Source organism: Globicephala melas, chromosome 2 (assembly GCF_963455315.2).
Source record: "Globicephala melas chromosome 2, mGloMel1.2, whole genome shotgun sequence".
NCBI lineage: Eukaryota > Metazoa > Chordata > Mammalia > Artiodactyla > Delphinidae > Globicephala > Globicephala melas.
This window is the reverse complement of record NC_083315.2, coordinates 23904155-23919035: the sequence shown is the minus strand read 5'-3', so window position 1 is coordinate 23919035 and position 14881 is coordinate 23904155. Positions and strand designations below refer to the sequence as shown.

Below are 14881 nucleotides of genomic sequence, written 5' to 3'. Positions count from 1 at the left end.
CAACTTAGATGACACACTTTCCAAATGCTGGATGGCTAGTGGCTACTGCGTGAACAGTGCAGCCTCAGAAAATGGAGTTTCTTTTTTTTTTTTAATGAAGGGTTATCATCTATTAATATTCGCCAGCCCTCCCTGCAAAAGAAAGCTTTCCATCCTGGTGAGTTATAATATTCTAAGGCCAGCACATCGGATGTCCCTGAGTAGCTGCTGCTTAAGAGATGATGGAATTATGAACTGTTCGCCCATGGGTCCTGGGCTACTCTTCCTTTAAGCCTGGCAGACAGGCCTGGGGACATTCTGCATCCACAGTACAGGGCACTATACTGTGCCTGAAAGTGGGGCAGGAGAATGGATTGGATGAAAGAGAACAGGACTGACTCCGTATGCAGAGATACTGAGAACTTCCTGGTACAGAAAAGGAAGGAAAAAGCTGTTGATCTCTATCCCATTCCTAAAGCGCCTGGAGAAATCTAACCAAGTCACCCTGGCATCGTAAAAGGCAGATGTTACAATGGCTTTTGCAAAACGGAATCCACACTGTATGCTGGGTGAGTTTTAGTTTTATTATGTTTTAATATTTCACTCTTGGTTTCACTAAATGACCACAGTCCCACTCATAATAAACCAGCAATCATCACAGTATAAGTGTCAGTATAAAAAGAGAATCGGAATGCGATCCACCCTTAACGAGGTCATGTAAATTTAATAAGGTCTTAAATTCCTTTTCAAAGGAACACTTCACTTCCAAAAAGAATAAAATGTCACCTTAAAATAAAGTGGCTTCCTAATTCAACAAAAGAGCCAGAAGGAAGACCAGGTTGAGAAAATCCCCCAATTTGTTTATGATACTGAGGCTACATCTTTGCCTTGGAAAGGCCCAGTGGGGGAAAAAAATGTTCCTCTGTATTAAATTTTCATTTCCAATAAAGCAATAGTAATACCTAAGAACTTAGGTCCTGGAAACTCAACCTTTTTCTTGCTAATGATATATTACCAAAATCTCATATCTAAGCAAACATCTGGTAAAAACTTAGTTTTGTTATTTCCTGGGACTTGCCCTCTGCTTGGCATGCTATTTGCATTGTTCAAAAAACAGTATAGATGACGGTGATTTTTTTTGCTTTGATCCAAACATTTCCTGAATATTTATGGTCTTTCCTGTAATTTGACTCGTCTGTCCACAAATGGCTCTAACGCTTTTAGGTGTCTTTTCAAAAGAAAAATATCAATTCAAACTTAAAATATACAGCCATTACATCTCCTAAGAAGACATTACTCATTGACGCCTACTTGCCTAGTTTGCTGGCTTTTTATTTATTCACATCAACCTTACCTGTCTTGGGCTGTGCGCCCCAGACAGCACAGAACACATCATTCTAATCTGGTTTTTTGAGGCACAGAATGAGGTTAAGACCACACACCATTTCTCATACTGAGCACCACCCCGGGGCCCAGCCCTGGATTAAAGCAAGGCCCACCTTTCCTGCAGCCCTCTGTGAAAATCAAACTCACTTCCACATCTCCTCTGCATTTCTAAGAAATCTTGGCCAAATTTCTCTTTTCTTCTCATTCCCTTTCTTCCAGTAAGTTTGGCATCTTCCTGAAGACACCCTTCCCACCCCCACAGACAGATCAGAAGGAGAAAGGAGGTCACCCACATGTTTGAACGATGTGTGAGGAGCTGCACTGGTCCCCGTCTCTTCCAGATACTCTCCCCAGTTAAAGCCGGTTTCTTCCAAGCTTGAGCCTTCTTCTGTCGAAAGACAAAAAAAAAAAAGAACAAAAAACAGAAGCATATCAATACTAGTGTGAAGAATGGAAAGGCATTGGCCTTCCATATAAACCAGAAAATCCTTCATGCAAGAGAGAAACAAATTCAGTGTGTAGGAGAATACTGTTGAATTCTTTGCAAAGCTTCTGTTTGCTGATTTTAGAGACAGGTGACTCAAGAAAGACATGGAACCAACCTAAGTGTCTATCAACAGAGGAATGGATAAAGAAGATGTGGTCTATATACACCGTGGAATATTACTCAGCCATGAAAAATAATTAAATCATGCCATTTGCAGCGACATGGATGGACCTAGAGATTATCATATTAAGTGAAGTAAGTCAGACAAAGACAAATATCATATATATCATTTACATGTGGAATACAAAAAATAGTACAAATGAACTTGTTTTCAAAACAGAAAGATTCACAGACATAGAAAATAAACTTATGGTTACCAAAGGTGGGGGGAATAAATTAGGAGTATGGGATTAACAGATACATACCACTGTACATAAAATAGATAAACAACAAGGATTTACTGTATAGCACAGGGAACTATATTCAATATCTTGTAAAAAACTATAATGGAAAAGAATAAAAAAACGAATATATATACATATGTATAAAGAAATCACTTTGCTGTACACCTGAAACTAACACAATATTGTAAATCAACTATACTTCACATAAAAGAAAGAAAGAAAGAGGGCTTCCCTGGTGGCGCAGTGGTTGAGAGTCTGCCTGCTAATGCAGGGGACATGGGTTCAAGCCCTGGTCTGGGAGGATCCCACATGCCGCAGAGCAACTAGGCCCGTGAGCCACAACTACTGAGCCTGCGTGTCTGGAGCCTGTGCTCCGCAACAAGAGAGGCCGCGATAGTGAGAGGCCCACGCACCGCGATGAAGAGTGGCCCCGCTTGCCGCAACTAGAGAAAGCCCTCGCACAGAAACGAAGACCCAACACAGCAAAAATAAATTAATTAATTAATAAACTCCTACCCCCAACATCTTTCTTTAAAAAAAAAAAAAAAGAAAGGAAAGAAAAGAAAGGGAAAAGGGAGGGAGGGGAAACAAGGAAAGGAAGGGAAGGGAAAAGGAAGGAAGAAAAAAGGAAAGGGAAGGGAAGGGAAGGGGAGGGGAGGGGAGGGGAGGGAAGGAAATCAAGGAAAACCCTGAAGAATTCTGCTTGGACTACCCTGACAGAATCAAGGGTAAGATTAAGGGCTCTTCAGTAAATGAAATGAGATTTGCTTCAAGGCATAGTTGCTGCACGTTAGCCTGTTTGAGATTATCCACTGGAGACACTCCGGTCTTTGGGGAGGTTGGAGGACAAGGTGAAGGAAACCACTGGGCACCAAGTGAGCACCTTGATGTATATACAGTACAACCGCTGGAGATTATAAAGTAATCTCATAGATCATTGGGGCTTCAGAAAGCATTGACTCCAAAGTCATTTCAAGGAAAAACACTGAGACCCAGAAGGACCGCTCAGGTGTGTGAGGCGCCCGGCCGGTTAGCCACAGGAACTGAGCGGCTGTCAGCTGACCCCACTCCCACCCCGTCCAGGGACCCTCTCCTGCCTTCTCCTGAAACACAGCTCTCAGGACAAGGCACCCAGGTGGAAACCTACAGGACACGCATTTCTCCAAGGACAAGGAACAAGGAGAAATGCAATCAAATGTACGACGTGGCTCCTAAAACATCACTGTTTTGGAGGAAATCAAGCAATTCCCAAAACATTTCAGACTGTACAGTAAGATATAATCGGTTTAGTTGAAAAGCACCAAATACCTCATTTTAAAATACAGATAACATAAATGTGATGTCATAGTTTCCACTGAAAAAACTGATGAGCCGTAAACATCATTTTAACCTATTTGCAAGGCTGTTATAAGGAAGGAACACGCAGTAGTAAGGGTTGTCCAAACATGCAGGCCATTTAGTGCTTCAAAAGTTAAGACTCTCCTTTCTTTCCATAACACTCAATGGATGCTGACGTTCAACGTGTGTATCTTCTATTAGCAAGAGCCCATTTCATTGGCCCAGAAGAAATGCTGTGATCAATCGTGTATTAATGTAGAAGTGGTATAACCCGGCAGGTGGGCCGGGGGAATTAGTGCCTGGGGGTAGAAGAAAGACTTCTTGGAGGCTATCACTATTTCTTTCTCCTAAATGTTATAAATTATAAGTGGGGAAAGTTATTTTCTTGTAATACTCTATCTGGTCTCAGGAACTGATAGAAGAGGATAGCTTTTGTAACATCAGAAGACACTAACTCAAAAGGCAGTTACCTTAAACGTCGTCTTCTAAAGCCAAGTTGCTAAGAACTTCCACCTCCAACTTTAATAAGGTGGTTTATCATGAAATGTCCGAGAACAGAAAAAGCCACCTGAAGAGAAAAGCTTTCCCCTGGAGCTCTTCCGAGATGCAGAGTCACCCTGGGGTTTAGGCCCTCCCATCAGAATCATGTTCCCTGGAAAAAGTCAGCAGGTCTTGCAGCCACCAGTTACCAAGGGCTGTGAGGTGGGTTTCCAGCTACTAAAGGCAGGGAGGCAAACCCAAAGGGAAAGCAGTCAGGCTCTAGAAGATGCCTCAGGGGGTCACCCAACAGTTCTGCCCACAATCCTTTTCACTCAAGCCGCACTGGGCATCAGCGATCAAGTCTGTTTTCTGACCCACTAGCCGGAGGCACGGACGCAGCACGGTTTCCTTGCCAGGGTGGCCTGGTACGGAATCTCTGGGGTAGCTGACCTGTTGCAGTGAAAGTCTGTGCCTCCTTTACACCCTCCCGTCCAGCAGCAGCTCAAACCACGCCTCCTGCAGGCCCTGCAGCTCCAGCCCTGACAGGCACCTCCGTTTCCACCCAGAGACCACAGGCTGTCACAGCAGTGACGAGAACTGGGGGTGTCAGCCCTCTTCTAACTGCTTTACATGCAGCACCTTATTTAAGCCTTCCAGGAACCCTGACAGACGGGCACCTCAAGGGACTTACCAGGTCGCACAACTGTCCAGCTACGAAGCAGGGGTCCAACGCAGGTGGCCTGGGGTGGAAGCCAGAACTTCTCCGAGGCACCTTCCCAGGTCAGACAGCCCCACTCCATCACCCTCTTCTCCACCTGGAGGATCCGAGGCGGCCCCGGGGCCAGCTTATCTGTCTCTGTGGTGGTGAGCGTTAATGTGTTCAGGGCCGAGTCAGGCAGCAGGAGGACCCAGGAGGTGGGGGGTGGGCGGGAGGCAGCTGCCACCCCTGGGGAGGAGGACAGAAGGGGCAGGGCTCCCGGGGCTTGTTTGCAAAGAAGGAGGAGAGAGCCAGCAGAGGATGTGGCTGTGATACTCGGCCTTGAGCCGACCGAGGCACTAGGTCCCGGAAGAGCGGTTTCTGGAGAATTCCAGCTGCTGAAAACAGATCGGGCTCCTCCAAATCAGAGACACTCGGGTGGAGACTGAGCCTTTAGGAGCTGCCTGCGGCACTGTGATGAACCTCATCAGGACCGCAAGAGACCTGATGATTCCACCACTTGGAGGCAGTGGTGAGGCGAAGACCAAGGCTCAAACCTCCCAACTGCAACTTTGAGACCCTTCATCAGAGCTCTTGATCCTTCCTAAAACTCTCATCTAGGCTGTTAACAAAAATTTTGTTTCCACCCAATTTTAATTCATTACAAGCTACGTTTCCAGTCTCTTCTCCCAATAAAAGACGCTGCAGCAGCTTTGGTGCTCACTCCGGCATTCACTCCCGTCAATCAAGAAAGGAGAAGGTGGATCCTCCCTGGCAGTCTGGTGGTTAAGACCCCCCACTTCCAATGCACAGGGCTCGGGTTCCATCCCTAGTCAGGGAACTAAGATCCCACATGCCAATACATAAATAAACAAATAAATAAATAAAATCCATAAAAAAAGAAAGAAAGGAAAAGGTACCACTGGGACCCACCCCCGCCCCACATATGAGTCAGTGAGATCAGTGCTCAGGAAAACTCTGCTGCTCTCCGCCATCAAAACAAACACTTTTAAAAGCAACCAAGAGTCAGGCCTAGAATGGGATTTTAAAGATTAAAACCTTTGTGCCTTTAAAGATTTATGCCTTTAACTCTAAGTATGCTGTTTTAACAATAAAACAAACACAAAATGGAGGGTTTTCGGAACCTGTAACATATTAACACTTCCTCCGCCACCTATGCCCTCCCTGAGCAGCTGATTCTCTAAAGACATTTCCAAGAGCAAGAGACAGACACGCCATGTTTATGAGTGGAGGTCTCATAAACCCAGAGCAAATATTTACAGCTGATTCATAAACTTCTTAAACCCATAAACACTTTATCAAGGAAACTCTGACGGCCTCTTTTCTCCGCATCGGAAATGGTCAGAGGCATCTCCCCACGATGTCATGCAAGCAGACTGTGAAAAGCTACTAAGGAAGTGTCACAGCTCAGAAGAAGGCGGGAGTGTTCTTTAGTGGCGATCCAATTCTAGAACACAGAGAGCTGTGTATGTGACTGGAATCGTTCATGTTAACTAGAAAAAGAATACTCCAAGTGGGAGTGCAAACGACTTTACAGTGAAAAATGGAATCAACACAGGACTCATTACCTTTTTTTAAGTCATCAGATCTTGGGTTGTAGAATGTAACAAGCTGAAATAAGACTAATCTTGCAGAGGAGAATATTAAACCTGTCATCCTCACCCAGTCAAGGAATAGAGAATCAGCAGGTTCACGATGAATGAAATCTTACAGGGCACCTTCTCGTGCGCTAGATATTATTTTTTAAGTGGATAGAGAAAGGAAGAAGACATTCAATCTTTGTCATTTTAACTGCTGATAGTCGGTTGGTAGGATCACAAGGTTTAGAAAATGTTTGCACTGTGAGTACATTAAACAGACACAGGGTACTGATAAAACTCAGAAAGGACTAGCCAACATCAATCCTAGGTCTGAGTTCACAGCTGCAAGATTACACCTGGGGGGGCAGGGGCGGGGACGGGACAGGGCCGGAGGACAGACACCGGAACACAAGGTCCTCGAGGGTGTCCTGGCCACCCAGACCCCAGAGGGCCAGAGAGACTTTCCAGAAAAAACTAAACACCCCACCACCTAGCTAGGGGAGGCAACAAGTATTCAAAAGACACTTTAAAAAGGGGAAGAGGAGAAATATTATTGAGTCACATTGAACTAGTCCCCAGCTGGAAGAGTAAGAGATCCAGATTTTTCTACTAAGAATGTTGACTCCTTTCCTTCCCAAACAGAAGAGCCCATGGGACTCTGGTTAAATACTCCTAGTCCCAAAAAAAAAAAAAAAAAAAATCAAGCCCACGTTTCCAGGGTAATTCTTTTACTCGGTGGCTTGCCCCGTCTAAATGTGCAATGCCACTTTATCTGCAGACTTCATCAGCAAATTACATTTAGCTGGCCTGGAAAAAGAATGTCAAGGAATCTACTGATCACTATGTCAGCACACTATTTTGCTTGCTTTTATCACCAGCAAGCAAATTGCAATTGGAGAAACCGAGCACTCCAGGAATCCAATCCCGGTCCCCTTCCTTCTCTGTGCCCTGTAACGGGGTCGCCCAGGCTGTCTACCGGCGAAGCCTTGGCGCCCCCCAGGAGGAGGAGGAATTTTACATGCTGCCGATTTCACTGACAGGACGCGAGTGTCAGTCACGGACCCCAACACTCTTTGAGCCTCCCTTAGGCAAAGAGGCAAAAGTGAAAAATAAAAAAGCTGTTCATACGAGTCATTTGTTTTAAGCTGAAGTTTCTAGTGCAGCAAAGTGGACCATCATTCAAGGAATCGCAGCAGCTGGGGGTGAGGGGGCGGACCTCAGCAGCACCAGATGCGCACACCCCCAGGGCAACCACATTAGACTCCATCCTATGGCCCCAAAACTTTGGCAGAGAAGAGCCCGAGTATAGCTGCTTCTCAGGCAGATGCAGTTGTGTGTCACATGACACATGGGGACCGGAGAGGGACGGGGGACAAGTGGAGGAGAGGACAAGAAGGGATCTGAGGTGCGCCTGGTCCCATAAAGTGTGGGGTGGTAGGGGCAGGGGAAGTGTGCTCACAGGAACACGTATGTATGAGGGTAACTTCTCCCTGCACCGAAAGGCAGGGACAGCCCAGCGTTTCAGAGCCTCGGGATGCTTGAGATGAAATCCTGGCTGGAACACAAGAGCCAAGTGACTTGTCATCCGATGTTTCCTCAACTATAAAATGGGGCTAATAAAAGCAGCTGTCTCACTGGGCTGCAGAAGGATGAAGGGACCCAGCATGTGGGAAGTACTTAAGAGAGTGCCTGTCACACAGTTGGAACTCAGGACCACAAACCTCTCCTCGCGCACCTGCCAGCCAACTTAGAAGCAGCTGCAGGCTGTCTGTGCCTTCTCTGGTTCATGCAACACACGAATCTCATCTGGAAACTTCTGGGGAAAAGAACCTTGGCACCAAGATGCCATCCAGCCCTAGGCACGTCACAGCGGGTCCCAGAACAAAACAGCCCCACAACCGATTCCAGAACGGAAACTATTTTACTGATGAACCGGTTAAAAGGAAACTCCTAGGGAAAATAAACCACTTGAAGACTCATACTTGACTCTGTTAACATCTCTATGTTCCAAACTAGATTCGAGTTTCCACAAGTCGGCCTCTGCTCGCCACGAAGGTTTAGATCCTGCCTTAAATCTGTTTCCTCTCTAGGAAATCCATCTTTGTGGCACCTTCTAAATGCCTCCTCACTACACAAGGACATAGGGAAATTCCAAGGCGAAAGGACAGGTTAGGCATATAGGGGAAAAAAAAAAGTGAGTCAGGACCAAGATCTGAAAAATGTTAGGATCATTTAGAGGTAATTTAGAGTTACTATTTCTACTAAAGATCTTAACACCTTGACGCAGGCTGCCCCACACAAGAGCAAGAACTAACCACGTGTGTCGGATAAGTTTTCCCCACTGCACACATCCCCCCACTGAAGATGTGCCAAACCTGACGCTCATGCTTTCCCCCGTCATGGAATCGCCCCAAAAGAAAGTCAGTACAAATAATATTCCCGACACCATGTTACCATTAATGGCTTCAGGATCTACTCATGCTTGAGTTATACCGCAGCTGCAAGAAAATGAAAACTCAACACACGGTTGGCTTTGAAACAGCTTTGAAAACACACTGCTGAAAACAACGCAGTAACAGGCATCAGATGTGTGCTCGACAAAAATACATTAAAAGCTCAGTGACTCCAAGTGTGGGAAGATAACCTCACTTAGCAAACGTAATAAAGACTTTTTTAAAGTATAGTTGTACTTAAATAAAAGTAGAATAATTAGGATGAACCTTCAGCTATGAGGCTATGCTCTCTCTGAAAGAGAATTTCCACATTTCCATTGGGAGACACAGGCTCAGCTCTCCTTTTAGAAGAAGTTTTCTCACTCCTACTTTATGTACAGAAAAACACAAGTGGGGAGAACTAAGCCATTTTTGAAACAGGTACTAACATCTTTCAACATAGTTAGGCAATTATTTCAGGGTTTTCCAGATTTTTTTTGCAGATAAAAAGATAATTCCAGGTACAGATATTATTTGAGAAACATAATCTAAGAAACTCAATGATATCAAGCAATCTGTAATCCTGTCATTGCCTGGTCTCATCAAAATGCAAAGACACATCTCATAACTTTTGGATGGGGGTCAAATCGCCCAGTGAGTTAATGCTTTCTGTTTACATGAATTCACCACAGCAAACGTTTACGATTCAGAGTGCTGAGTTGTCCTTGTATAATTTGCTGTTATGAAAATAACGCAATCCTTTCTTTTTAAAAAATTATCTTTTTAAAATAAACTATCATGTAAGTAGTCAGTAGTTACATTTATAAATTCTTTGGTTAAACATGAAATTCAATCAAAGATTGCTTTTTGCTTTGTTTGGGATTTCTTACAAGGAGAAATATTTTAGTGCAAATTCACATGACCTAAATACTTTACATCATGCACTTTTCTGAAAGATTCCTTCCAGGTTTTCAAAAGGTCTTAGGGGGAGTTCGCTGGCAGTCCGGTGGTTAGGACTTAGCGTTTTTACTTCCGTGGTCTGGGTTCAATCCCTGGTGGGGGAACTAAGACCACACAAGCCTCAACGTGCAGCCAAAAAAAAAAAGAAAGGGTCTTGGGAAGGGGCATCCGATGCTTGGGCAGATCCTCTTGCCCTCTCTTTCCGGGCACATGGGGGAAAATTCTATTTTCCCCACCTCCCTTGCAGTGGCAGAAACACGCCAACTGGAGGTGGAGTCAAGATTGCTATTAGGAGGACGCAGAATTCGCGTCTCCTCACAACTAGGGCACCTACCAGGCACCAGTGGGGGACCACGGACACCTAAGGGGACGGAAGAGCCCTCAGTGACCAGGTAGGATGTGGGGCCACGGGCGAGTGAAGGGGCAGGAGAAGTGGAGGCGGGACGGGACTGGCGCCCCTGAAGAGCGGCTGAGGGAGGGGAAGCGGGGAACTGCCCGAAGCGGGGAACTGGGGAACCCCTGGGAGGGCAGAGGATCAAAAGGGAGCGTGGTCAGGTTTCCCCGGCCCACTTGGGCCCCCAGGAACCTGCTGAGATGCCGGGCCTCTGCCCACCGAGGCCCCCTCCAGCCACGTGGGTCCGGAGGGAGTGGGAGGGAGGGAAGGGGGAGCAAAAGTAAAGGCTGGAAACCCGGACCGGCACCCCTGAGGGGCGGCTGGGGGAGGAGAGGAGCTCCTACACCCAGCGGGACCCACCCATGGTTAGGGGTCCAGCGGCGACAGGGGAGACCCTGGGGAAGACAGTGGAGGAGGGCCGTGAAGGAACGGAAGGGAACGGGGCCAGTGCTTTCCGTGTCCACTTAGGCACCGGGGAGCCTGTTGGGCTCCCAGGCCTAATCCTCTGCCCTCGGAGCCTCCCTCCTGCCGCACCCCTACACCCCCACCCAGAGCCCCACCTCTACACCCTGAGACCCCCTCCAGTGCGCTGGGCCTAAACGCCAACCACACACCCTCGCCCAGGGCCCTACCTCCAAACTCAGGCAACCCACACTCCAGAGGCTCTCCTTTCCACATGCTGCCTCTCCCCTTCCGCACAGGTCCTAAGCGGAGGCCCGGCCCCAAGTCGCCCCGCTTAGGCCCCACCTCCAGGGCCTTTTCCAGCTCTGAGGGTCCTGAGCCAAGGCCCCGACCCATGCTCCAACGCCACCCCCACACGCATAGGTCCAGCCCCACCCTAAACCCCGCCCCTGCCTAAGTTCCACCCCTGCCTAAACTCCGCCCCCATAGCCAAGCCTTTTTTTTCTTTTCTTTTCTTTTTTCCTCTTTTATTTATTTATTTATTTATTTTTACATCTTTATTGGAGTATAATTGCTTTACAATGGTGTGTTAGTTTCTGCTTTATAACAAAGTGAATCAGTTATACATATACATATGTTCCCATATCTCTTCCCTCTTGCATCTCCCTCCCTCCCACCCTCCCTATCCCACCCCTCTAGGTGGTCACAAAGCACCGAGCTGATCTCCCTGTGCTATGCGGCTGCTTCCCACTAGCTATCTATTTTACGTTTGGTAGTGTATATATATCCATGCTACTCTCTCGCTTTGTCACAGCTTACCCTTCCCCCTCCCCATATCCTCAAGTCCATTCTCTAGTAGGTCTGTGTCTTTATTCCTGTCTTACCCCTAGGTTCTTCATGACATTTTTTTCTTAAATTCCATATACATGTGTTAGCATATGGTATTTGTGTTTCTCTTTCTGACTTACTTCACTCTGTATGACAGACTCTAGGTCCATCCACCTCATTACAAATAGCTCAATTTCGTTTCTTTTTATGGCTGAGTAATATTCCATTGTATATATGTGCCACATCTTCTTTATCCATTCATCCGATGATGGACACTTAGGTTGTTTCCATCTCCGGGCTATTGTAAATAGAGCTGCAATGAACATTTTGGTGCATGACTCTTTTTGAATTATGGTTTTCTCAGGGTATATGCCCAGTAGTGGGATTGCTGGGTCATATGGTAGTTCTATTTGTAGTTTTTTAAGGAACCTCCATACTGTTCTCCATAGTGGCTGTACCAATTCACATTCCCACCAGCAGTGCAAGAGTGTTCCCTTTTCTCCACACCCTCCCCAGCATTTACTGTTTCTAGATTTTTTGATGATGGCCATTCTGACTGGTGTGAGATGATATCTCATTGTAGTTTTGATTTGCATTTCTCTAATGATTAATGATGTTGAGCATTCTTTCATGTGTTTGTTGGCCATCTGTATATCTTCTTTGGAGAAATGTCTATTTAGGTCTTCTGCCCATTTTTGGATTGGGTTGCTTTTTTGTTATTGAGCTGCATGAGCTGCTTATAAATTTTAGAGATTAGTCCTTTGTCAGTTGCTTCATTTGCAAATATTTTCTCCCATTCTGAGGGTTGTCTTTTTGTCTTGTTTATGGTTTCCTTTGCTGTGCAAAAGCTTTTAAGTTTCTTTAGGTCCCATTTGTTTATTTTTGTTTTTATTTCCGTTTCTCTAGGAGGTAGGTCAAAAAGGATCTTGCTGTGATTTATGTCATAGAGTGTTCTGCCTATGTTTTCCTCTAAGAGTTTGATAGTCTGGACTTACATTTAGGTCTTTAATCCATTTTGAGCTTATTTTTGTTTATGGTGTTAGGGAGTGATCTAATCTCATACTTTTACATGCACCTGTCCAGTTTTCCCAGCACCACTTATGGAAGAGGCTGTCCTTTCTCCAATTTGAAAGAAAAAGGAGAAGTAACAACTGACACTGCAGAAATACAAAGGATCGTGAGAGATTACTTCAAGCAACTATATGCCAATAAAATGGACAACCTGAAAGAAATGGACAAATTCTTAGAAAAGAACAACCTCCTGAGACTGAACCAGGAAGAAATAGAAAACATAAACAGACCAATCACAAGCACTGAAATTGAAACTGATTAAAAATGTTACAACAAACAAAAGCCCAGGACCAGATGGCTTCACAGGCGAATTCTATCGAACATTTAGGGAAGAGCTAACACCTATCCTTCTCAAACTCTTCCAAAATATAGCAGAGGGAGGAACACTCCCAAACTCATTCTACGAGGCCACCATCACCCTGATACAAAAACCAGACAGAGATGTCACAAAAAAAGAAAACTACAAGCCAATATCACTGATGAACATAGATGCAAAAATCCTCAACAAAATACTAGCAAACAGAACCCAACAGCACATTAAAAGGATCATACACCATGATCAAGTGGGGTTCATCCCAGGAATGCAAGGATTCTTCAATATACGCAAATCAATCAATGTGATAAACCATATTAACAAATTGAAGGAGAAAAACCATATAAACATCTCAATGGATGCAGAAAAAGCTTTTGACAAAATTCAACACCATTTAATGATAAAAACTCTCCAGAAAGTAGGCATAGAGGGAACTTACCTCAACATAATAAAGGCCATATATGACAAACCCACAGCCCACGTCATTCTCAATGGTGAAAAACTGAAACCATTTCCACTAAGACAAGGAAAAAGACAAGGTTGCCCACTCTCACCACTATTATTCAACATAGTTTTGGAATTTTTAGCCACAGCAATCAGAGAAGAAAAGGAAATAAAAGGAATCCAAATTGGAAAAGGAGAAGTAAAACTGTCACTGTTTGCAGGTGACATGGTACTGTACATAGAGAATCCCAAAGATGCTACCAGAAAACTAGTAGAGCTAATCAATGAATTTGGTAAAGTAGCAGGATACAAAATTAATGCACAGAAATCTCTTACATTCCTATACACTAATGATGAAAAATCTGGAAGAGAAATTAAGGAAACACTCCCATTTACCACTGCAACAGAAACAATAAAATACCTAAGAATAAACCTACCTAAGGAGAAAAAAGACCTGTATGCAGAAAACTATAAGACACTAATGAAAGAAATTAAAGATGATACAAATAGATGGAGATATATACCATGTTCTTGGATTGGAAGAACCAACATCGTGAAAATGACTATACTACCCAAAGCAATCTACAGATTCATTGTAATCCCTATTAAACTACCAATGGCATTTTTCACAGAACTAGAACAAAAAAATTCACAATTTGTATGGAAACAAAAAAGACCCCGAATAGCCAAAGCAATCTTGAGAAAGAAAAACGGAGCTGGAGGAATCAGGCTTCCAGACTTCAGACTATGCTACAAAGCTACAGTAATCAAGACAGTATGGTACTGGCACAAAAACAGAAAGACAGATCAATGGAACAGGATAGAAAGCCCAGAGATAAACCCATGCACATACGGTCACCTTATCTTTGATAAAGGGGGCAAGAGTATACAATGGAGAAAAGACAGTCTCTTCAATAAGTGGTGCTGGGAAAACTGGACAACTAAATGTAAAAGAATGAAATTAGAGCACTTCCTAACACCATACACAGAAATAAACTCAAAATGGATTAAAGACCTAAATGTAAGGCCAGAAACTATCAAACTCTTAGAGGAAAACATAGGCAGAACACTCTATGACATAAATCACAGCAAGATCCTTTTTGACCCACCTCCTAGAGAAATGGAAATAAAAACAAACAAATGGGACCTAAAGAAACTTAAAAGCTTTTGCACAGCAAAGGAAACCATAAACAAGACAAAAAGACAACCCTCAGAATGGGAGAAAATATTTGCAAATGAAGCAACTGATAAAGGATTAATCTCCAAAATATATTGAGCTCATGAAGCTCAATATCAAAAAAACAAACAACCCATCCAAACATGGGCAGAAGACCTAAACAGACATTTCTCTAAAGAAGATATACAGATTGCCAACAAACACATGAAAAGATGCTCAACATGACTAATCATTAGAGAAATGCAAATCAGAACTACAATGAGGTATCACCTCACACTGGTCAGAATGGCCAACATCAAAAAAACTACAAACAATAAATGCTGGAGAGGGTGTGGAGAAAAGGGAACCCTCTTGCACTGTTGGTGGGAATGTAAATTGATACAGCCATTATGGAGAACAGTATGGAGGTTCCTTAAAAAACTAAAAATACAACTACCATTAAGACCCAGCAATCCCACTATTGGGCATATACCCTGAGAAAACCATAA

The 14881-nt window shown here is 44.3% G+C and overlaps 1 protein-coding gene across 4 annotated transcripts in view; it reads right to left on the bottom strand.

Moving 5' to 3' along the window:
- The window catches only part of SFMBT2 (Scm like with four mbt domains 2), a 209344-nt gene that overhangs the window by 172319 nt on the left and 22144 nt on the right, over window positions 1–14881 (bottom strand). For all 4 annotated transcript variants that reach the window (XM_060293330.1, XM_030836909.2, XM_060293332.1 and 1 more), the window contains exon 3: window positions 1659–1753. In XM_060293330.1, the coding sequence (XP_060149313.1) occupies window positions 1659–1753 (95 nt within the window). The remainder of the gene's footprint in view (window positions 1–1658; window positions 1754–14881) is intronic.